This window comes from Oryzias melastigma, linkage group LG18, assembly GCF_002922805.2.
Source record: "Oryzias melastigma strain HK-1 linkage group LG18, ASM292280v2, whole genome shotgun sequence".
NCBI classification, from domain to species: domain Eukaryota; kingdom Metazoa; phylum Chordata; class Actinopteri; order Beloniformes; family Adrianichthyidae; genus Oryzias; species Oryzias melastigma.
Genome location: NC_050529.1, coordinates 17601540 through 17626144, shown reverse-complemented (window position 1 = coordinate 17626144; position 24605 = coordinate 17601540). Strand labels below are relative to the sequence as shown.

At 41.6% G+C, this 24605-nt stretch overlaps 2 protein-coding genes across 2 annotated transcripts in view; both read left to right on the top strand.

The window, feature by feature from the left end:
- The window catches only part of LOC112156291 (protein mono-ADP-ribosyltransferase PARP14), a 19098-nt gene extending 7920 nt beyond the window's left edge, over positions 1-11178 (top strand). The window contains exons 2-11 of the mRNA XM_036216721.1: positions 3403-3627; positions 3721-3775; positions 3943-4089; positions 4825-4887; positions 4968-5144; positions 5231-5410; positions 5501-6103; positions 6234-6370; positions 7852-8032; positions 10652-11178. Of these exons, the coding sequence (XP_036072614.1) occupies positions 3757-3775; positions 3943-4089; positions 4825-4887; positions 4968-5144; positions 5231-5410; positions 5501-6103; positions 6234-6370; positions 7852-8032; positions 10652-10953 (1809 nt within the window). The 5' untranslated portion in view covers positions 3403-3627; positions 3721-3756 and the 3' untranslated portion in view covers positions 10954-11178. The remainder of the gene's footprint in view (positions 1-3402; positions 3628-3720; positions 3776-3942; positions 4090-4824; positions 4888-4967; positions 5145-5230; positions 5411-5500; positions 6104-6233; positions 6371-7851; positions 8033-10651) is intronic.
- A 2469-nt stretch (positions 11179-13647) lies between these two features.
- LOC112156467 (protein mono-ADP-ribosyltransferase PARP14-like) overlaps positions 13648-24605 on the top strand; it is a 32084-nt gene continuing 21126 nt past the window's right edge. The window contains exons 1-6 of the mRNA XM_036216719.1: positions 13648-13927; positions 17042-17676; positions 17766-18002; positions 20931-21155; positions 21258-21312; positions 21481-21627. Coding sequence (XP_036072612.1) covers positions 17218-17676; positions 17766-18002; positions 20931-21155; positions 21258-21312; positions 21481-21627 — 1123 coding nt within the window. The 5' untranslated portion in view covers positions 13648-13927; positions 17042-17217. The remainder of the gene's footprint in view (positions 13928-17041; positions 17677-17765; positions 18003-20930; positions 21156-21257; positions 21313-21480; positions 21628-24605) is intronic.

Below are 24605 nucleotides of genomic sequence, written 5' to 3'. Positions count from 1 at the left end.
CTAACTTGAGAGGTCTAGGAGTAATATTATTTTCATTTACCTTCTGTTTCTGGAAAGGCGCAGAGGAAATGTTTACCTCTTTTAAAGTTCTTTGTTTGCGTTTTGGGCAGATTACATTCCTCCTGTTAGTGACAAGTACAGAAACGGTGTGTCTGGCCTTGACACTGACATAAATTTATCTCAGTCTTGGCATGACGCAGGAAGTGGGGGTCTGGTTGTATGAGAATGGGAGCTGAGACAAAGTAGGTCTTTAGGGTGTCAAATGCCTTCTGGGCCTCAGGAGTCCACAGTGAAGATGTTAACTTGGTTAATGGAGAAGCGATCTGGCTGAAGTTCCATATAAACCTTCTGTAAAAATTGGCAAACCCCACTACTGTAAGGAGGCTCCCACTTGGCAACAGCGTCAATTTTAGATGGGTCGGGTCGTATTTGCCCAACCACAAAAATATACCCCAGGAAGGAGATGGTGGAAACATGGAACTCACACATTTCGGCTTTAACATAGAGCTGGTTTTCTAAAAGACGTTCCAGCACACGACGGACATGGATTTTATGTTGATCAAGATCACGGGAGTACACTAGGATTTCATCTAAATAGACGAAAACAAATCGATTAATAAAGTCCCGGAGAACATCATTTACTAGGTGCTGGAAGACTGTTGGAGCATTAGTTAGCCCAAACGGCATAACTAGGTATTCAAAATGTCCCATGGGTGTGTTAAATGCAGTCTTCCACTCGTCACCTTCCTTTATCCGGACCAGATGGTAGGCATTTCTTAAGTAAAGCTTGGAAAAGACTTGGGCATCCTGTACAGAGTCTAAAGCCGAGCAGAGGAGGGGTAACGAGTACTTGTTCTTGATAGTGATTTGGTTTAGTGCTCGATAATCAATGCATGGTCGCAGTGTGCCATCCTTTTTGCCAACAAAGAAAAACCCCACTCCCACAGGAGAAGAAGAGGGACGAATCCAGACGAGACCAGAGGAAAGGGCCTCCTGAATGTACTTCTCCATGCCTTCTTTTTTCGGGACTGGACAGGTTAAACAGACGACCCTTAGGAAGACTAGCCCCTGAGAGCAGCTCAATGGAGCAATCGTAAGGTCTGTGGGGTGGCAGGGAGCATGCCTTGGTTTAGCTAAAAACTGGCTTGGGATCGTGGTAGCAACTGGGTACCTTGGATAAATCAATAGTGTCTTTACAGTCAGACAGACGTGGTTTAACAGAGGGGAGGGCTGACTGGAGACAATTGGCCAGGCAAAAATCACTCCAGTCAGTGATCTGTCGTTGAACCCAATTAACCTGAGAGTTGTGTCATTGGAGCCATGGAAAACCTAACACGATGGGATGCTGACGGATTTGAGTGATGTAAAGCTGCACTTGTTCTCTGTGGTTACCTGAGGTTATTAGAAGGACAGGGCGAGTACCATGGGTGATGCAAGATAGATGTTGACCACCGAAACCAGCAGCCTTGACGGGCGAGTCCAAAGGTTCGGTGGGTATGGACAACTGAGACACAAGGTCTTGTTCGATGAAGCTTTGCTCCGCACCTGAATCCACCAGTGCTTGGGTTTTGTGACATTTGGTCCGTAAACAAATCTTGACAGGTAGCATAAGGAAGTTCCTGCAGGGGGAGACTTCCAGGGTACCCTCTCGCGGCCTGTCTTCTAGCGGGGGTCCTGCCTTTTAAACAAAGAGGACATTGAGCAAGCACAGTTCTGTGTGAGGAGGGATGTCTCCCTGCTTGTCTCTCTTTTAAACGGACATCTGAACGTAATGCAGCGGAAACCAGTTCTTCAAATGAGCGGGCTTCAGGTTGCGAGCATAAATGATCTTTGATAGACTCATTCAGGGATTGATAGAATATTCCTTTTAGTGCTTTATCTGGCACAACCCGCTTCAACAGCCAGGATACGGAAGTCTATAACATAGTCTGCGACGGTGCATTTACCTTGCTTGAGGCCCAGCAGGCAACGTGTTGCTTCATCCTCCTTACGAGGCTGGTCAAAAACCAGTTTAAATTCTGCTAAGAAGTGGTCTAACGGTAAACGGGAAATAGGGTGGGCGAACAGGTAAGCTTGTGCCCACTGTAAAGCTCTGCCCCTGAGCGAGTTAATAATTAGAGTGATCTTACTGTGATCCGTTTGGTAGTATCTTGGTGCTTGTTGAAAAATGAGCTGGCATTGTAGCAGAAAACCGCCGCAGACTTCAACCTCCCCGTGGAAGGCTTCCGACTGAAGGCGGATGTTTTCGTGTGACGTAGCGGAAGTGGCTGCCGCTGCGGATCCTGTTTGCGGAAGTCGCGGGGTTGGGGACAGAGCTAAGCTAACTGACCCGTTAGATCCATAACAGCTTGTGAGACGTTGTCGATTCGGCGAAACATGTCCTGCTGTGCTGAGGATAGTTGCTGTAGAGCGTCGGCCTGACAACCCAGGAGGATGCCTTGTTGAGTGACAGCGAGACGTAGACCTTCCGGGTCAGCTGGATCTGGAGGATGGCCAGTTCGTTCTGTCATGGTAACGTGGCGAGATAGACCCAGACGCTGGAACCCGGAAGGAGGACGAGAGGCAGAAGTAGTAAGAAAGTATTTATTGTCCATGGAGAGTGTGGAGCTGCAGCCGGGATTTGAATGGAGTTGCAGACTTGAGATGGAGAATGAAGATCTGTGGTGGACTGGAGCAGCAGGGTGAACAACCAGGTGAGTGCAGCAGATGGTGCGTGGCGAGGAGCAAACTTGGCGTGGCAGAGTAGACGAAACGTAGCTGGACCCAGGTCGGCACGTGGATGACAGAGATCTGGAGACAGAGGTTTTCTACGTTGAGACGTAGAAAAGTCTTGTAACAGCATAAGCATTTAAACATTAGAGGCCAGGATACTGCACCTGGTAAGGGAACGAACTGGCGATGAATGCTGGGGAAGGCTCCTCTTAAGTAGACAGGTGAAGATGATGAGTGCCGACAGCTGGGGACAATCAGGAGGTGGAGCAGGAGCACAGGTGCACCATGACAGGGTAGTTCCTTCCACATGCGGCCGAGGCGTCATAAACACATTTTTGACAGGCGGCGAGCATCAAATTCGCCGTGTGGTGAAAGAGGGGGACGCCACGCCAATTTATAACTCGAATCGCGTTCGGTGTGAAAGCACCTCGGGAATGTTAACTAGTGAAGCTTATGTAATTTATACACATTTGAGGGAATTGAGTCTCAATTTACTGTAATCAGTTGAAGAGTAATTTTCAGAACAGAAAGAAAACAATTTTTTTTGGTAAAAAATATTAAATGAGCATAAAATACTTTTAAACAAAACATTGGACTTATTTGTACATTTTGCACTTCATATCAATATTTTTACCCTACTATGAAAATAGTTATCTAATTTTAAAATGTGAAAATGTCTTTGTCTTGTAGGCTCTAAGAAAAGGCCTGCAGAAATGTTTGGACCTCTGTAAACAGCAGGGCTTTAGCTCAGTGGCCATACCAATCATTGGACATGGAATTGTTCTGAAGTACTCTCTAATAGAAGCTATTAAAGTGCTGACAGAGAAGATTATTGAGTTTGGATCATCTGCAACTTCCGGGTCTCTCTCCAGCATCAATATTGTGATCCATCCTGATTATTCGGACTCTGAGAAGGTTTGCATTTAGTTCCACTTTTCACTGCTTTTCAGAATTTAATCAGACTATTTTTAAACGCATAATGCTTACTTATGCTGCTTTCTTTGACAGACTTACCATGAAGTCAGCAAAAACCTTCGCTCAAGTATGAACCACGCAGGCCAAGGTAAGTCAGAGTGGCTCTATAGCCGTATTTATTATCCTTTTATGAAGTATATCAAGGTAAAACTGTGATGATATAAACAAGTAATGTAAAGGTAAAAATTGTAAAATATGTATTCATCAGAATGAATACTTGTTTAAAATATGACAAACTGGTCCTCTCCTTGTCAGCAATATTCAGGTCTCTCTCCGGTGACCTTGATGAAGTCATGATGGCGTTGGGAGGCAACGTTCAACTACACCTCGTGTTTGGGGACATCACCAACGAAACTACAGACGTTGTGGTGAACACAACAGACTTCATCAATTTCCACAATGGTATTAAAGGATGTATAGAGCAAGTTTATGGTTTATGTTTCTCCTATTGATTGTACATGAGAACTAGACAGTGAGTGTGATGTTACCCATAGAAAATGACTTGCTACTGCCTCCAACAAGAGGATGTCAAGTGAGTTGCAACTGTTTTGCAATTTGACAATTATCATGTTGTAGCCAGAAATCATTAAGCTGTGACTGATCAATATCAATGTTTTTATGGCAGTCACTCACCAATCAGACCAATACATAGATTGGGCTTATGGTGCAGAGGTAGGACGGTTGACCTCTGATTGGAAGATTGCAAGTTCGGTTCCTGCCTTGTCTGCCCATGTGTCATAATGTCTTTGAGCAAGGCACGAAGGACAATAGAAACAAAACAATCAGTATATGCCATTTACCATTTATAATGATTAAGTAATATATGTTTATTCCTCAATAGATGTTTCTAAGATTTTGCCTTCTTGGAGCCAGCAGGTACTTCCTGTTTGGAGGGGGGAAGAGTCACTCATTGCAGATCTACAGATATACAGTCAATCATTTCAGTGCAAAATGTTTTGTGTGCTATGATGTTGTTTTACTTTTAAAGTGCAATTCAAAAAATTTTCACATGTGTAACCGCTAAAAAATGTTCCCTCCAGAACATGGAAGTTATTTGTGCTTGACCAAGGTGTGACTCTGAACATGTTTAAGTCTTTGGTGTCTACTTTCAAATGATTACTTCTTTTCATCACTTAGAGGGGGTGTGCAAAAACATCCTAACACTGGCTGGACCGCAGGTGGAGGCAGAACTGAAAGCAGGTAAGAAGCAAGAACTACTACACAGTAAACAAGAAATTCCGTATCAACAACTAAATTCAACTTTTTGCGTTTTTATGCAGCCAAAGTGAACCGTGGAGACATTTTTGTGTCCCAGTCTGGGCAGTTCCCTTGTAAAGCATTTTTTCATGTTTGCGGAGAAAGAGATGCAAGTCTCGTTGAGAAACTTGTGTGCAACATCATATATCAGTGTGAGAAGTATGGGTTTGAATCTGTGGCCATTCCTGCCATCTGTGCTGGTATGTAGACTGACGTCTGCGAGATTTGATTTAATTTAAAATCCAAAACTATTAACAAATTAATAGAAAATAAACTATGTGTCCAGGGGCTGGTGGGTTGGACCCCGGGGTTGCAGCAGGTGCAGTCCTTCGTGGAATCAAAACTGCAACTTCATCCAGGAATCTTCGTAAACTCACCTGCATCCACATTATCCTGAATAGGATTAAAGTTTTTCTGGCGTTCAAAGAGAGAGCAATGCAGATGTTTTCCCCAATTACTAGGAAAGGTAAAATCCATAACTTCTTGTTTCTCTTTTTTTCAAAATTTTCCTTTACTTGATTTTCTCTGACATGGTATATCTCTCTTGCTGTATCAGCACCTGCAATGCCTCAGGTACGACAACAGTCACCTCCTCTGATCACAGACCTGAAACTTACCAATATAAGTTCAGGAAGTCAGCAGTCCACCTTCAAGTTCATTGGTCTTGGTAAAGATACAGTTGATGATGCCATGAAAAAGCTGAAGAGCCTGTACGAGACAGTGTGTTCCACTCAAACCATCAGCAAAGAAGACATGGAAGTCCTCACCCAGGAAGACGTTGAGGCCTTCAAGCAGCTGGTTGAGTCTGAGGGTCTGTTCATAGAGGAGGACCCATCAGGTGGCCTAACAGTGACTGGACTAAAAGATGGAGTTACCCAGTTGATGATGATGATTCAATCCTGTCTTCAAGGCAGTTTGAGAATTGAGATGAGAGTTAGAGAGGAGGAAGATTTGTATAATCGTGTAATGTGGTGCATCTTGGACCAAAGAGGCAACTGGCAAAGATTACCAAAAATATCAAACTACAATCTGGAAAAGAGAGATATCGCAGCAGGAATAGAGGATGCCCAGGGTGTCACATGGCAAGTAAATCTGGAAGAGATGGAGGCAACTGCAACTGGACAGAAGACAAAACTGAAGCGTCTCGAAAATCTGGCAGGTGAGAGAAGCAAAAAACAAAATGAAAACTACACCATGCACATGATATACCTTGCTGTTGTAATTGGACATGTAATCCAGTTTATGTTTGTTTGTGACCCCCTGTTTCTGTTTCCTTCCATGAATTTCAGACTTTAGCTTTCCTCTATACTGGGATAGCATGACTGCAAATGAGTCCATGAAAGTGGTTCCACTAAGACAATCTTCTACAGAGTACAAACTTGTAAAGGAGTCTTTTAAAAGGACTGCAAGACAAACTGTAATAAAGGTCAGTGACCATCCAAGCCTACACATTTGTATATATCTCTGACCATTAATACACAAAACTAAACTCATTGTGTTAACACTTTTTAGATCATAATAGCAATAGAAACTTCCCAATTCACCATGTTCAAAAGCTGACAAAACGTAGTTCTTATTGTCTCCTTTTGCATTAATAACAGCTTGAAGTCTCTTGTGGATGAAGTTCTTTATTCTCTCTAATGGTAAAGCAGCCCAGTCTTCTTGGCAGAAAACCTCAAGTTCCTTTATATTCTTGGGCTGTCTTACTTGAACTGTCTGTCTGAGATCTCCCCAGAGAGGCGCCATAATATTGAAGTCAGGAGATTGATCCGGCCACTCCAGAACCTTCACCTTTTTCTGTTGTAATCAATCTTCAGGTGCCTCCTTATTTTACACCTTAAACAAAAACATTAATTCCACAGTATTTTAGAGAGTCCTGGATCACAATTTAGAGAATTTTTTGTGACCGTGGTTTGGTTTCAACAGACTCCTTCACTTTCCACTTCTTGTCCAAAGTTTGAACATGGCTAACTGGCATTTTCAGTTCCTTATATCCCTTTCCTATTTTGTACTGTTCAGTTACCTTTTCCCGTAGACCTTATGGTAGCTGTTCAGCTTTCTCCATGACTCAGAAGTGCAGAACTGGATGAAAGCTTCAAGAGTTTGTTGGGAGCCCAGAAACTCCAAATTTTTTAGTGCACACTCATTGACTACAGGCAAACCAGTCACAGGTGAAGATGGTTACTTTTAGATGTCATTTAAACCCTCTTAGTGAGTGTGCATGTCAAATTGGTATAAAAACTTTTGAACTAGGTCATTTGGGTAGTTTCTGTTTTTAATGTGATAAAGTACTTCACCCAACTACTAACTATAGGTGAAAAAAACGTAATGCATTATCATTCATATTTTATTAAAAATGATCAAGAAATCACAATTTCTTATACAGTATGTAAACAAATGAGCACAACTATAATTACACAAACCATTGTATGCCTAATTTGTTTGCATTAGATATGCCATAATGTTTAATTTACTTTCAGGTTGAAATGAATTTTAAAATCAAGCAAAAACGGGTAATGATTAGTTTTAAAGACAATTCAATTCATATCATAATTGAGGTTGATGACACAATTCATTGTCAATATTGGTTCATTTTGAACGATTCAATTTATTGACTTAAAATTGATCCAGGACATCTTTAATCAAAACCTTAACCATTGTGACTCAGAGATATACACCAGGTACTGAAGAGTGCAGGCGGAGTTTTCCAAATTCCTTGTATTTCTTGCAAGATCATCAAGTGTAAATTAAATTTGTGCACAAACAAGAATCAATAACAATTCAAAAAGGAAAATATTCATTTTAATATTAATTTTCATGCACCTGAATAATTTTCAAATCAGCATCGTGTTTCTTGGTACAATTTTAATTTGCCAGCTGTTTTTTGTCCCAATATTTTCCTGTTAGATCGAGCGCTTACAGAACATTCATCTGCGACGGGCCTACGAAGCACAAAAGAAGCACATAGCCTTTAAGAACAAAACGCTTGGAGGAGAAAGGGAAAAGACTCTTTACCACGGGACAACCCACGAAAACTGTAATTCCATCATGAAAACTGGATTCAACAGACGCTTCGCAGGACAAAATGGTAATTCTCCTAACAAAAGTTTTTTTTTTTTTTTTTTAATGAAACTCTGCATTCTTCTGTTGATAGTTTTAACTTTAAAAGTAATTCAATTGTCTTTTGCTATCATAACACTAATGAGTAAAAGCACAAATCTCATCTCAACCCAACTCAGCTTTATTTATATAGCACTTTCACAGAGCAGGCAGCTTGAACAAAGTGCTGAACACCAAAGACAAAAGACAGTCACACTAAGACAAGATAAATAGATAAATAAAAACAATAAAAATAATTAATAAGATAATAAAAGCAGTAAAATAATAGTACAAACAGCAGGAGTCTCACATTGCGTTAAAAGTCAGGGCATAAAAATGAGTCTTTAGACGGGTTTTAAAAACGGACAGGGACGGTGCTTCTCTGATAAACAATGGCAAAGAATTCCAGAGCCTGGGGCCAGCAACCCCAAAAGCTCTGTCCTCTCTGAGCTTACGCCTGGACCTCAGTGCCTTCAGAAGGAGCTGGTCAGCTGATCTGAGGCACCGAGCAGGCGAATAAGGAGATAGCAGCTCAGAGAGGTACAGTGGGGCAAGACCGTGTAAAGACTTAAAAACAAATAAACGAGTCTTAAAATTAATTCTAAAATGTACTGGCAGCCAATGGAGTGATGCTAAAATTGGTGTGATGTGGTCTCTCTTACATCCTCCAACCAAGAGGCGAGCAGCTGCATTTTGAACACGCTGGAGGCGTGAGAGAGATGTCTGACTAAGTCCAAGGTAAAGTGAGTTACAGTAATCCAGCCGAGACGTGATAAAGGCGTGGATTACTGTTTCAAAATGTGCTGAACATAAAAAGGGTTTTCACCTTGAAGAGTTGCCGAAGATTAAAAAAGCTTTTTTTCACCACTGAGCTGACCTGGTGATCAAGCTTAAAATGACTATCAAACTTCAAACCTAAATTAGAAACAGTTGACTTTAAAAAGTCTGTCAAATAACCCAGATTGATTGGAGATGATCCTCTGAGATCATTTGGTCCAAACGCAAGTGCTTCTGTTTTGTTCTCATTGAAGCTCAAGAAACTTAGGGCCAACCAGTCCTTAATATCTGAAAGGCATGATAAAAGCGGGCTAGCCGAGGAACCGTCCATCTTTTTTGATGGCAGGCAGATCTGACTCTCATCAGCATACAGGTGAAAAAAAACCCTGTGCCTTCTCAGAATTGACCCTAATGGTAGAAGATATATCCAAAACAGAAGTGGCCCTAAAACTGAACCCTGTGGGACTCCAAAAGACACCCCCAGCTGTTCTAGATTTAAAACCATCAAGATCAACACACATCGTCCGTCCTGTTAAGTAAGACCTAAGCCCATCTAAAGTGGTACCTCGGATCCCCACCAGGTTCTGAAGCCTAGATATTAGGATATAGTGGTCCACTGTGTCAAATGCAGCTGATAGATTTAGCAAAACCAGAACCACATGATCTCCAGCATCAGTGGCCAGGAGGATGTCATTACTGACCATCAGTAATGCTGATTCTGTGCTGTGGCGGGCTCTAAAACCAGACTGGAAGACTTCAAAGATGCCATTAAGACTCAAAAATTCCTCCAGCTGCAGCCAGACCACTTTCTCAAAATGTTTTGAAATTAAAAGCATCCTGGAGATGGGTCTGAAGTTAGCCAACACAGAGCTGTCTAGGCTAGGTTTTTTAAGCAGGTGTTGAACGACAGCATGTTTAAAAATGACAGGGACAGCAACAGTAGCCAGACTGGTGTTAATAATGGCAAGGACGGTCTGAGCCACAGTAGGGAAGACCTCTTTAAATAACTTAGGAGGGATGGGATCTAGGACAGAGCCCGATGGCTTACTTTGTTTAACTAACTTATCTAAAAGGGAAAGTGGCACCGACTCAAACATTTCAAAAGTGGCTGAGCAAGGTACAGGGGTCGAGGGGTCAGCAGAAGGAGAAGTAACGGCAGCCCTTATGATTGTTACCTTGTCAATAAAGAAATCAAGGAAGTTGTTGCAGACATCAGAAGAAGCTTCCAATGACCCTGCCTGTGGAGCATTAAGAACAGAGTCTTTTTTAAACAGTACTCAAGGATTGTACTGGTTGGAAGTGATTCCACCAGACTGATACTCTTGTCTTTCTGTACAAACAGTAGCCTGAAAAGATTTACAACAGTCCTTCCAAATTTGTAGAGAGACTTGCAGCTTGTCCTTCCATCTACGTTCAACTTTCCTGCAAGTTATCTGAGCTTCCCGGGCTCTGTTGTTGAGCCAGGGCTCATGTTTAGATCTAGGCTTTACTGTCTTTACAGGAGCCGAAGAGTCCAGGATGGTAGTACAAGTTAAGTGAAACCAGGAACTAAGCTCATCAACATCAGCAGTATGGGAGGGGGTAATGAGCTGGTTAAATGGAAATGAGAACTCACTGGCAGAGGAAGAATTAAGAGTCCTACATTTCCGAGGAGGCATGCTAGATTTAACTGCAGCGCACACACAAGATTAGCTTCAAAAATTACAGGCAGGTGATCTGACACCTGTTATTCCTCATAACAAAACCCTAAGCTAACATTGCATTTTTCAAAGCAGCACATGGGGGATACATCAATCACAGTTACATTTTTGACCTCTATTCTTTGTTTCAGCGACAGTATATGGAGAAGGAACCTACTTTGCTGTAAATGCGTCTTACTCAGCACAAAGCACTTACTCCAAGCCAGGTGCTGACGGCTCTCAGCTGATGTTTGTGGTTCGGGTGCTGACTGGCGTCTACGCTCAGGGCAAAAGTGGAATGAAGGTGCCTCCACCACGCAACGCCCAACAACCCAATGAGCGCTGTGACAGTGTGGTGGACAATATATACAACCCCAGCATGTATGTTGTGTTCCATGATGACCAAGCCTATCCAGATTACCTCGTCACCTTCCGGGAAGTCTTCTTCAAATAGTTTGTAGATAATTTTTTTATTTTTTTTATTTTTTTTACAAAGTAAGTAATTGTAAAATAAAACAGGAAATGCAAGAATTTTTGAGGGATCCTTACTTTATTTTTCTTTCAGACAAGACTTTTATTGCAGTTTGTGTTTAACTCTTGTAATTCTGTAAAAATGCTGTTTGTGCAAGTTTAAGTTTGGACTGAATTCAAAAAAACTTTGTATGTAGTCATTTATCATAATACTTCTTTTTATGTTGCCCCTTTTTATTGTTTCAATTCCAAATAAATAAAAAAAGGATATCCAAGTTTTCGTACAAGACAGTTTTATTTTAGACTTTAAAGTTTCAAAAATACATTAAAATACATTTTAGTTTTGTGAAATCATTATTAAAGTCTGTAAAATATCAACAACTTCTACAGTAATTCCTACTGGATCTTATTAGAGGATGGTCATGATACCTCCCATCCTACACACACCTACATTGACAAACACTTTGAAAAACAAAGACACTTTGTACTTTAAATTAACCTAAACTGTTGGGATTCCTGCTTCTGTTCGTGTGTTCCTCTTAGACCAGTGCCAATATCACAGTCCAGCTCCAGGCCCTCTGACTCACTTCTCCAAGCCCGGCTCAAGGCTTTAACAGCCCAGCTCCAAGCTCTCCAAGCCCAGCACCAGGCTAGCAGTCCATCTCCAAGCTCTAAGTCCAGCTCCTAGCTTTCAGTACAGCATCAAACTCACAGCCCAGCTCCTATCTCTTAGTCCAACTTCAAGCTCACAGGGCCGATGTCCAAGCTCACAGCCCAGCACCAAGTTCTCAGTCCAGCTCCAGGCTCACAGCCCAACTCCAAGCTCTCTCATTTTTAAGGGGTTTGTTTTGGAAAACCTGAAGTGGAGGTCATAATAAAAGGACGCAAATGTAAATATCTAAAAATGTAGCAAACTTTGTTCTGATGACTATAATGCAGGGTAAGGTGCCCCTGGTGGGGCGGAGCGAAACGGAACTGTCTGCAATTAGAAATTCAACAAGGAGGAAACCAATGAATATTTTATTTTGGGATGGGGTCCAACATAAGCTTACTACAACAACGACCACCAGCGTTATCAAAAAATTGCAGAAACTCCGCAGTTCACTGAGAAAGTTTCGCTCACCGCTGTTACAAGACGCAAACAGTTAAGAATGGAAAGACACGCCCCCAATAGTGAGCAGATTCCAACCAAGCCGACATTAAATCCAGCTGGATCAAACTTCTCCAGAACTGCCAACTTTTGATAAAACCTTGGAGTGAGACTCGGTGCAGGAAAAAAAAAAATCCCTATAAGGTGGGAAGACATAAGGCGAGTCGTGTAGTATTGTGAAAGTGTATTTAAGAAATAAAGTACCGCGAGGTAAAAAACTAATGAACTGAAAAGCAATAAGACAATAAATAACTTCTTAAAGAGCAACCAAAGCACGAAAGGGTCTAACTAACATGATCACGAAAAAGAAATGAATCATGCGGCTTGTGCCCAGTCGGACTAATGTGACACCCAGACAGACAAAGGAACAGAGTCATGGAAACAAAAAAGCCTGGAGCAAGATTTGGGGGATTTGCACAACTTTGACATTTTGCTCCAAGGTTCTCCATATAGTAGGTGGTGGAGAAGTGCTAATGAGCTGTAAAAATAAAATAGAAGAAGATTCTCCTCCATGCTGATATCTGTGTGAGCACGCTGCTCAGGTGTGGATACAACCTTCTGAGTAGGGCTGTGGATCATTGCTTAGGTGATGATCCGATTCGATTCACGAATCAAGCTCAACGATTCAGGAATCGAACCACAAATCTTACGTTTTAATATGTTTATTGCTATGTGTGGGAATATTTACAAGGTGGTTGAAAATTGAAATTATTTATGTTAAATCATCAACATTTATACCTTTTTTTTTAGGGGTGGAGATCAGAATCAACAAAACTGATAAAAAAACACAAAGATTCAGATAGAAATAATTTTTGTTTGTCATTTAAAACTGGCCATTTAATACAAAAAAAGATCTGTAGTGCCTAATATATTTACCTGGAGGGCCGGATCTGGCCCCTGGGCCTTGACTTTGACATATGTGCTTTAGAGCAAGGATAGGCTCCTCCAGGCCTTGAGGCCCACATTCCTACATGTTTGTCAACATCTCCTGCTCTTGCATGTTCTAATTGGCTGGACACACCTGAAGCATGTAATCAATCATGAGTGTGGGTAGAAAATCTTGAAATCATGCAGACACACCGGCCCTCGAGACCTGGAGTTGCCCGCCCCTCCTTTAGAGGAAGTGAAATAATATTAGCACATACATGAGGAAATTGTAGCGTTACAAACCTCAGATCAGTCAGCAGTGTTGCTTTTGGCGGTTTTGGCTGTGAATTTTCAGCTAAAAATTGCTTTGGGTGAGCTGACATGTATGGGGTGTGTTTGGGGTTGGTTCTGCTGATTTTTTTCTTTTTTTGTCATCAAAATACTTTTCAACCCGGGACGTGTGGTTAGGGGCCTCATGTCTAGGTGAAAACACAAAATATGACCAGAACATATAAAAAGTTGACTCCATAAGAAAAAGGAAAATAGTTTATTAGATAAAAGAAATTCTGTCCTGGAAAAGAAACATTAGAAGGAAGTGATCTTTAAAATAAATTACATTTATTGCCTGCTTTGAGGTGTGTTTTATAGATATAAGTAAGGAGTGGCACAGAAGCAAAAGTGAAACAAAAACTGTTGTTGAAGTCAGGGATAGCCTGGGGGGAGAAAAGCTCTTCCTTTAATTGTTTTTTTCTTTTTTTAAATAAAATGGATGAATTCCTGCATCCTTTATTTTTTTTTTAAGCCAGAGATCTGAGCAAGAGAGAAAAAGGAAAGATTCCTCTTTATTTTCAAAAAAAGAGGGATTCAGGAGGAGAGGAATGTGACGAGATTCAGAAGATTGGGGACAACACTTTTAGAATCTGCTTGAAGGTGAAAGAAGGTAAGCAAAACTCAATGATATAAAGAGCAAAAAAGTTACTTTTTGTGAGATTGTAGACTTTACTGTGACCTTCCTCCTATGAAGATCAGGAAAGGGTTTTGCAAAAGAAGTCTCACACCATTTGTCTTCCTAATGGAGATCTGCATCTGACTGAGCAGCAGCAGCTCCTTACAGGCTTCTGATCAGCCATCAACATAGTATGGAGCGTATCCAGTGTCTCTTCATGCCAAATAACTTTAGGATAAAATGACAGACAAAGAGCACCATCCAATCAGCGATGTCTCATACTATCTTTTATGGCTTCCGTCAAAATCTGGAAAATACGTTTTCAGAAAAGGATAGTAATTTCTAGAAATCATAACAAAATGTATAAGAAAATGAAGCAAAAAAAAAGAAACTACTGTCAGGGTTGGGTGTGTGGACACAATCGCAGGACAGGTATCAGCTCCAAAAAAGGTGTCTTTAATAACATAAGAAACCAAAAACTAAGGAAGAGCTCAAAGCTGGAAAAAAACAGGATTAGTCTATTAAAGTCAAAGTCCAAAAAACTATAAGCCACACTAAACCTGAAATGGCAGACAACATTTGGTGCATCAAGTGACAAGACAAACCTCACAAACAAAAAGTGAGGGGAGAAACTCATATATATACAGGAAGGGGAGTGAAAAAGGAACCAAAAGACACAGGTGTAACCCATCAGGGAGGAGTGGCAATCAGCTCAGGGGAAACACGTGACAACTATGGGGCATTACTGATTGGATGATGGTGTTATGCATAATTTCTTTTACATTTAAAGATAGATTAGCTTTAGTTCAGCAAAAGGGAAGCTTTGTGTGTTTTTGTTTATTTAGTTTTAAGTATGTTTTTTTGCATGGTGCCTGCAGAATAAAAAAGAAAATGAAAATTGATTTTGTTATCATGGTTTTTGAAACTTTCTTTTTAAAAAAATAACAAAATTGAAGTTTGGAAAACTGGGAAAAAATGCATTATTATGAAATTATTATTATTAAGTTATAAGTTTTTTTAAACCCTTTTTTGCATTATAAAATGTCACACTTGGACACTTTTACTACTTCACTTTCTTAATTTCTTGAAACCAGAGAACAGCTGGATTGGTTCAATTCCCATTGAGCACAATGAGGTTCCAGCTTCCTCCTTAAGCAAGATCCTTCAGGCTACTGCCTAGATCAAGGTCTCTACAGTCTACAGAAGTTTTGAGAATGTCACACATATTACATGTTCCTTCAGGATTTTTAGGTGTTTGCCAGGTGTTTCTATGGTATAATGACATATAATTAGAAGCATTTCTCAAGTATCAAAAGCTTTTATTGAGAATTATATTAGCTGGTCCTTTTGTGGTCGGGCTGAAATGCAGTGGAAATGTGGTTTCAGTGATAAAGTTCATTTTCAACGCAAATAGGGACTATGCAAATAATTCCAGTTGAATGGATCACTCCTCATAACATTCTGGAGTATATATAAATTTCCATGAAACTGCAGACTTTGGAAAAATTAATCGTTGTGTCATTCTCAAAACTTCTGGCCATGACTGGGTCTCCCTGTGCCGGTCCCCAGCCTAGATAACATACAGGGTTGTGTCAGGAAGGACATCTGGAGTAAAATATATCAAACCACCTGTGGGAATCAGTGAGGGCTGATTGGTTGTTGGGACCTGGGAGAAATCGAAGGTCAACAACAACACTTATCCTGCTTGTATGTGGACATTAAAGATGCATTTGAAAATGCTCACAGGTCAAAAATCAAAGATCAAACAAGAGCGTTTTCTGGTCTCTTATGTTTTTTAACATTTAATTTTAATACATAGAAAAAAATACTTCTGTTTTACAAACCATTTCAGTTTCATGTGGTTTATTTTTTCTTTTAGACTTGGTTGTTTTGATTTTCTTAAATGTAATGGGTTTTTTTTTTTTTTTATAATTTTGTTTAACTTTTTTCCTTTTTTTATTGTGGTTGTGATCTTCAAAATGTTTTTGCCTTGATTTGTTGGTGTGATTTGCTCTTCAGGGCCACCGTACAAAAGCCTCTGATGTACAATAACTTATCAGAGGCCAGACTGACTGAGAGCCAGAGTTCTGTTGAGCCATGTTGACATAAAGACCTCATGAACTTCTTTACAAATAGAACAAGTTCTATCAAATAAATACAATCTTCAGAGATCACATCCTGTAGCTGATAGCTTTTCAGGAACCACAGGTTTAATGATTGTCCAAACAGAATTGCATTTTTGTCCTCTTAAGCTCTCTAAATAGCAATTATCTACTTTAAAATCATCTCTTAGATTTGATTCCAACCCAACTGTTTAAAAATACATTCCCTGGAATCAATAATTTTACAATAAATGTGATACATAGGTCAGGGTTGCTGCAACTTTTACTTAAAAATACCTGTGGGACACACAGAACCAATATGGTTCCTCTCCTCAAATTAATTGTTTCACGCATTTAATGAAGTCTAAAAATTGTTTTCGAAAATAGTTGAATGGATTATTCTTTAATAAGTGGAATCTTAAAGTGTAGGGTAGTTTTAAGAGGAACCCCGAGTAAAAGCGCCAAAAACAGAGGGCAGGTTTGAGAGTTTTATTGCAGATGAGTCTTATTGTCTAGGGGTGAGGTGAGACCGGGGCTGAGAGTTGGAGCTTGGCAGGCAAGCATACAGGTTGGAAGATTAACGCAGTGAGCTGACAGACAAGAACAGGCAGAGCAGGATGACTTGAAGGCAGAAAAGGGATTTCAGGGCTGAATGTCAGATCAGGATTAGGAATCCGGACTTTGGACTTTGAGGCCGTGAAGAATCTGACAGGGGAAGGCTGGAGACGCAAGGTATAAGTAGCTGGCAGAATTGGTGAGGCAGATGAGCAATCAGGGCAGCTCAGCAAGGCAGGGAAAGGAGGGGCTGAATGGAGCTCAGGCATGACAGAAAGGTCATTTTGACCCATCAGATCAATGTTCAAATGAAGTCCAAAGTCACTAAAGCTAAGATTTAAGTTGAGTTTCAAGTTTTTATGACAGCCATCAAATACACAACTATGCAATCCAGACTGACATTTAAATATGTTAAAGATATTTGAAATAACAACATTTCTTTCCTTTTCAGACATTCATCAAAGCAAACACAAAAGAACTTGAGAAGACTTTCCAAATTGAGACCTTCCTCTTGTTTTACCTGAAAGACTGCCCCCAAGCTTTGAAGTTCTTGGCTACTCACCAGTTGTCACCAAACTTAAAGAGTTTCTTCATGATTATCAGTTGAATCAAGCCTCAGCTGAAGAGATGATCAAACTGCCAGATCCAGAACTTGTGGAGTGCTTTGATGAAATGTTGAACAAGCTTGGAGTGAATATACCCAGTGTCAAACTACGGACATCACATGTCCCATATCCATGTGTGATTCTGTGTGGTCCCGAGGGTCAAGTTAAGGATGCACATAAGACTCTCCAGCCTGTTTTAGCCAACCTAACAGTAGACTCTTTGGTCTTGAATGGGCCAGGGGCTCTGCGATACTTCCAGGGAGTTGGAAAAGTTAGCAAAGATTTGGTTGAGGCTTCCCATAAGGTCATTATCAGGGAGCAGCAAGGAGTCCCAAATGTAAAGACCCAACAGCAAGACAGCACCACACACCTGAAATCACTCAGACCATCCCTGTACAGACAAAGCAGGAGATCTGTTGGAGGTCCAGTAGTCAGCCAAATAAATCTAAGGATCAGGCTTTGCCGTCTAGAGGATGAACAGGTTTGGGATTTTTTGTTTTTTTTGTTTTGCAGTACTTTGTCTCCAAAAGGGAACACTTTTGTTCAAACATATTCTCATTTCTGTCACAGGGGAATATTTTTGTGGCTCCCGTTGTTAAGAATCAGCTTAACTCCAACAATATAAGTAAATCATTGCTAAGAAAAGGGGGCAGCATTCTCCAGTCTCAGTTTGACGCAACAGCAGCAAACCGTGTCCTCAACCCTGGAGAAGTTCTTCAGGTCCCTGGACCTCCATCTCTGGGATGCTCCAAGATCTTCTTCATAGAGTGCTCGCCTTGGGATGGTGTTGGAGGACAGAGTGTTCAGGTAATTTTAAATCATAAAGAGAAAAAAATTCTAAAAACAATGTCAGACAATGATAAAATTGAATTATATTTACACAGTTAACACTATGCAATGATACAGTTTGCTCACAGTTCGGTACGTATTGAACGAAAAAAAAAAAAACACTGAAATCCTACTATTCCACAGATTATGATTTCTTTTGCAAACAAAAACAACATAATAAAGAAAGAAATCAGATTTTTTTTCAAGTTAATTTTTGTAATTTTTCTGATTTTTGGGACTTATTGCAGATAACACTTAAATGCACATTTACAGAGAGAGAGTCCAGCTGTACGTGGAAAGTTGTGAGTTTATACTAAGTTGTCTTCAATCACTTTGTGCACTTGTTCATAAAGCACAAGTACATATGTTTTTTCTGTGAAATATGGACATGCTGGTACACTATATTGTGGGTCAACTGTTTTCATTACATGACAAAACCCCTGTCAACCACTGAAAAAAAGACTGCAGAGCTTTAGCAATAAACACTCTGATGGCGTCAGATATTTTCTTGTGTTTATCTGAGGTAACACTGTAAGTCTTTTTAAATATATCTAGGATGTTCTGATTGTGTTACCTGCTTAGTTGTTTACTTTTAGAGGGTGACAGGGCTGGGTGATGACGTCGAAGGTGGGCGGTCATGTTGGACGTGATCCCCACATTGTAAGATATAGAGATGAGGCAAATCTTGCAGATATTGTATTTCTTGTCAACCCATTTCACTCCCTGACCCTTATATTCAACAGCAAACCCTAGATGTCTTCACACCGCAGGTTTTAGTGTTGGTGTCGTGTCTTCAAACACGAGTCGAAAGCTGCTCACACACTGGCTGCGTCGCCGCGCACTTAGCGGCCATGAAATGAAAAGTCCACGAAAATGCGTGTAGAAGTCTGACATTCTGTTCTACCCGCGTTTGCACGGACTCCCCACTGAAAGCGTTAGCGTGCACGTTGCCAGCCACAGCTATGACCGTCCTGGTTGTTTTAGGCATTTGGGCTCTGCCTCCCGGGGGAGAGGCAAAGTAGTTTCTGGCAGGGAGGGGGACAGTGAGAGCAGACAGGCTTGGCAACAAAGACATGAATACATAGACACCCTAAAGGCAGCTCGCAGTGGGACTGAATAAATAAAATGCGTATTGTGAAAAATGTCATACCGAACCATAGGACGCGTATCGAACTGTTCGGTTTTATATTGAATATTGTTGTATCCCTAGTTAACACCAACATTTAGTATAAACAACAAGCTGGAACTGAAAAGCATTAAGAAGTACATTAGCCCACAAAATTATTCATACCCCTTGACCACAAACATTAATATATATTTTTTTGAATTTTAAGTGAAAGACCAACACAAAGGGGAATACAGTTGTCAATGTTGGGGTTTGAAGTGATGGATGATCCATAAAATTATAAACCCAGCTAGAGCTAGAGGAGGGGTGTCAAACATACGCAACTATCGGGCAGGCCACATCTGGCCTGGCCGATAGTTTAATCCAGTCCAGTCATGAAGAAAAAAAAAATATTAAAATGTTGGTGAAAAAAGTGTTTCTAGCCCATTCCTGTGGTGACTTATAGTTATTTAAAGAAATGGCCGTGTCAGGGTGTGTAGACAGATCCCAGAGCAGAGCCAGACTGGATGTTGATCAGTGAAGATTTATTATATTGACAAAAGGAAACAAACTAAGGAGCAGGCTGGCAGTGGAGACAGGAGGCTTGACCAGGAACAGCTGCTACTGGAACTAGGAGGCCACATGGAAGGGAAATAACCTGGCAGGTTGGAGGAGCCAGGGAGAGGCTTTTAAAGGTGCTTAAATTGGGAGCAGGTGTGCAGCATCACCAGTTAGAGAACGGCCACGACTCCTGCCCCACGTCACCCTGTGCACAAAAGAGAACAAAACATAAGTACGAGAACACAACACCACAAAACAAAAATGAAAGAAAACACCAAACCATAACAGGCCGCAATAGGCTATTCCACCACAAGGGGAAGCAAAGGAAGATAAATAGGAGATGGTGGCATGGGTAAGTCGACTCAAACACTTCAGCTCATCTAGTGTCACGAGGGGCCTCTTGACTGCATCTCTGATCAGTGTTCTCCTTGTTTGACCTGTTACTTTAGGTGGACAACCATATCTCAATAAGTTTGCAGGTGTGCCATACTCTGTCAGCTTGCGGATTATGGACTGAACAGTGCTTCATGAGATGTTGAAAGCTTGAAAAATATTTTTATGGTCAACCTCTGCTTTAAATCTCTCCACAACTTTCTACCTGGCCTGTCTGATGTGTTTCTAAGACTTGATGGTGTTTAGTACCCAGTATTCTCTTAACAAACTATTAAAACTGTCAAAGAAAAGCTGTGAATTATATTAAATTATATTACACACAGGTGGACTTTATTTAGTTATTAGGTCAAATATCAGTCGGCAATCATCAATTTCTGAAGATAATCAGTTGTAAGTAAAGAAAAGGGGATGAACATTTTTCACACACTGCACTTTTTAGTTTTTTATTTGTAAATAAAATGAAATCATGGATTATTTTCTATTTTGTGTTGATCTCTTCAAAAAATATATTCTTGTTGCTGATAATAATGAAGGAAAATGTGCAAAGGTTGTATGAATAATAACAAGCGACTGTATAAGAAAGTCAGCAAGTGAAGCTTATGTAACGGATAAACATTAGAGGGAATTGAGTCTCAATTTACTGTAATCAAATGAAGAGTAATTTTCAGCACAGAAATATTTTTTTCTGTAAAATGTATTCAACAAACATAAAATACTTCTGAACAACACAAAATATTACTTAAATTGTTGTCTTATTTATACATGTTGCACTTTATATCAATATTTTTTATTCAACTATAAATATAGCATCTATCCCATTTTAAAATGTGAACACCTTTGTTTTGTAGGCTCTAAGCAAAGGCCTGCAGACATGTTTGGACCTCTGTGGAAAGCAGGGCTTTAGCTCAGTGGCCATACCAATCATTGGACACGGAATTGTTCTGAAGTACTCTCTAACAGAAGCTATTAAAGTGCTGACAAAGACAATTACTGAGTTTGGATCATCTGCAACTTCCGGGTCTCTCTCCACCATCAATATTGTGATCCATCCCGATTATTCAGACTCTGAGAAGGTTTGCATTTAGTTCCACTTTTCACTGCTTTTCAGAATTTTTTTAAGTTTTCAGACTATTTTTGAATGCATAATGCGTACTTTTGCTGCTTATCATTGACAGACTTACTATGAAGTGCACAAAAACCTTTGCTCAAGTATGAACCACACAGGCCAAGGTAAGTCAGAGTGGCTCTATAGCCGTATTTATTAGCCTTTTATGAAATACATCATGGAATAGCTGTAATTATTTCAAAAATTAACTTAAATGTAAACAATTGTATAAAGTTTATTCATCAGAATGAATACTTGTTTTAAATGCGACAAATTGGTCCTCTTCTTTGCAGCAATATTCAGGTCCCTCACCAGTGACCTTGATGAAGTCATTATGGCGTTGGGAGGAAACGTTCGACTACACCTCGTGTTTGGGGACATCACCAACGAAACTACGGATGTTGTAGTGAACACAACAGACTTCACCAATTTCCACAATGGTATTAAAGGATGTATAAAGCAGGTTTATGTTTCTCCTAATGATTGTAAATGAGAACTAGACAGTGAGTGTGATGTTCCCATGGAAAATGACTTGTGACTACCTCCAAAAAAAATGAAGTCAATTGAGTTGCAATTTTTTTTGCGATACTATTGTCATGTTGCAACTAGAGACCATCATTAAGAAGTGATTGGTCCAAAATGGTCTAAGTGTCGATGTTTTTATGGCAGTCACTCTCACCAATCAGGAGTGAGCTTGTTGGAAGTCCACACCCCTACCACTAGAAAGTTGGCTTGGGAGAACTTGTAAATCAAACATGGCTAACAATCGCCACGAGAGGCACCTGATTGGCCAATTTATAACTTTACTAACTTGCAATAAAGAAATAGTATAATTGCACCTTGGACATGTTGGACCCTTGGTGGGGGACAGCTTGGATATCACTGCCACAAGCAGGAGATGTCTTCTCTGTGCCCTACTTGCCAATTTTAACCGCACCAGAGACATGTGGTGAGAGGGTGATTGGACATCGCTGTGAGTAATCTGAAGATATTCTCTCAGTGCCTTACTCACCAATTTTAACTGCACCCTTTAGTACACACATCTAACACATCAAATTATACATCCCAACACACACACAAATACACAAATACATTACACAAGGACGATGGGACCTTTGATCTTCTTTCCCTTACCCCATTCCTGTCGGGGGCCCGGTGGCCATGTCTCTTGGGTGCCGGTTCCCTCGGCCCGACGGCTTCCTCTCCATGCAGGGAGAGGGTTCCCTGATATTTAAGACCTAGTCCAGGGGATCAAACCACATCGGAACCTGGGGGTGTCCATCTCTTGGTGGTGCGGGTTCTGGTCCTTGCGCTGGGCCTCTCCAACCTATCAGTGTGTGAGCCTGGTCGGCCCCACTTCTCTTTGGCGTCCCTCTCCTGGGTGGGGGTGGGCAGCCCTTGCCCCGCTCTCCCCTGGGGCTCCTGTGGCTGGGGTGGGTGGTTATCTCGAGCGCAGGTTTGGGTCTCCTTTGGGGGCCCTGGCTTATATCCTGGGTGGGGCGGGGAGTGCTCAGTACTCCTGGGTGGTGGTGGGCTGCTCGTCTAGGGTTGGGGGCACTCCGGGGTGGGCCCTTGTTCTGGCCCTCCTTGCGCAGTGGGAGCTGCTCTTCTGGTTGAGGCTGGGGCCTGCACTTGCTGTGGCCCTGTGCCTACCTGCTCCCTGGCATAGGGGGCCTCTGCAATTATCCCGCTTGCCTGGGTCTGGGTGCTTGGTGGGATTGTACGACGGGCGGATATCCTCCAGCAGCCTCAGTGGTGGGTGTAGGGGGATCCTGGCTGCTGCCTCTGCGGGGGGTCATGCAAAACATAAACACTGAGCACAGGTGTCATCTCATCTTTGCACTAATAGTATGACAGAATGAAAGGCTTTACATGTGTGGGTGTTATGCCTGGCTCTGGGCCACAACTAAGAAGCAGGGAGACAAAGCCAGTTTAAACGTTTAGAACCGTTTTATTTTTGCACAAAATGCCAAACACTCCGTTGAGGAGCCAAAGCGGAGCTTTTATCCTGAGCTTTGCAGTTGGGTACCACGTGTTCAGACGGTCAACAGATAAGAAGCACCCGACTTAGAAGGTGGTAAAGGGCCCACACAATCAATAAGAAGATGCTCAAAAGGAGGGCCATCGGCCGTAATCGGGAAGAGAGGGCCTGGTTTTAAAGGCTAATTTGGCTTGCCTGTAAGCTGAAAGGTGTGGCAAGACTTGATATAAGCTGTAATGGACTTCTTCAACCCCGGCCAGAAGAAATATCTCAGGACCTGGTTGTATGTTTTTCGCACTCCCATGTGGCCCGACTGGTCATGCGAAACCTGTAAAACAGCTTCCTGTAACTTTTCATGAGCAATCACTTGATATAGAGGAGCTCCCAGAAAACCAACTAGTTAAGGGGTCCACTTCCACATCAAGACATCGTTATGATAAAAATTACACTGAGAATGACTCCTAACCTCATCAGAGGGGCAAACCAGGTCCCGAAGCTTGCACAATCCAGCATCTGACATCTGCTCTTTCACCAAGTTGCTATTTGAGACAGACCAGGGAACAACTGGCAACACAAGATCAGATCTGGGTTTGCCTTACATTTTCTACCTGACTCGCAGAACGTTTAGGTAACAGCACAAGCCGGAAAAATGGCAGAAGATCCTACCGCACAAACATCAGACGCACCGCAAGCCTGGGAGGTACAAGTCACCTTAACCGGAGGTGGAACATCAGCCCAAACACTACCCCCGTCAACCGGCAAGGCCGGACACACCCACATCAAGACTTCGCCCTGGACTGAGCATTAGGCGATGTCATCGCACATGCAGAACATCCACACTTGACCCCACCACTGGCATTTCAGATCCTGCAAAAGTCTGATCAGAAAATGGCAAAGCAGATGAGACAATGAAGGAGTCGGATGCTCCAGTGTCACGCAAAATTTGCATGCGCACCGGATCCCCACCACCAACGACAGACACGAACCCTCCGTAATGAACAGCAAGACAGGCTACAGTCCAGACAGAACCCCCTCACCAGCTCAGAAAGAACCCGAGAAGCTGATGAGGCATACATGGTCGACTGACCAGGCAGCATCCCCTGTCGAGACCGGAGGTAAGAGCATTCATTCTTCCAGTGTCCATGCTGGCGACAATAATTACAGAAGTTGTCACACGAAAACCCGGTGCCACGACACCCCATGGATGACGGCCACCGGAAAACACTGAAAACACCAAACTTTGGAACTAATCTTAAGTCACTTATATCATCTGACCTGACTGCAAGGGGAATCGAGCGCTCAACCCGAGTGTTCTGTATCTATAACTGAAGCAAAAGGAGCTCTTTTTGTTAGTCAAATCTTAGAGCAAAACTGGAACCAAGAGAGAGTGAGTCCGCACCCCCAACACGACGAGTTGTGCCAGGCACCCATGTCCGA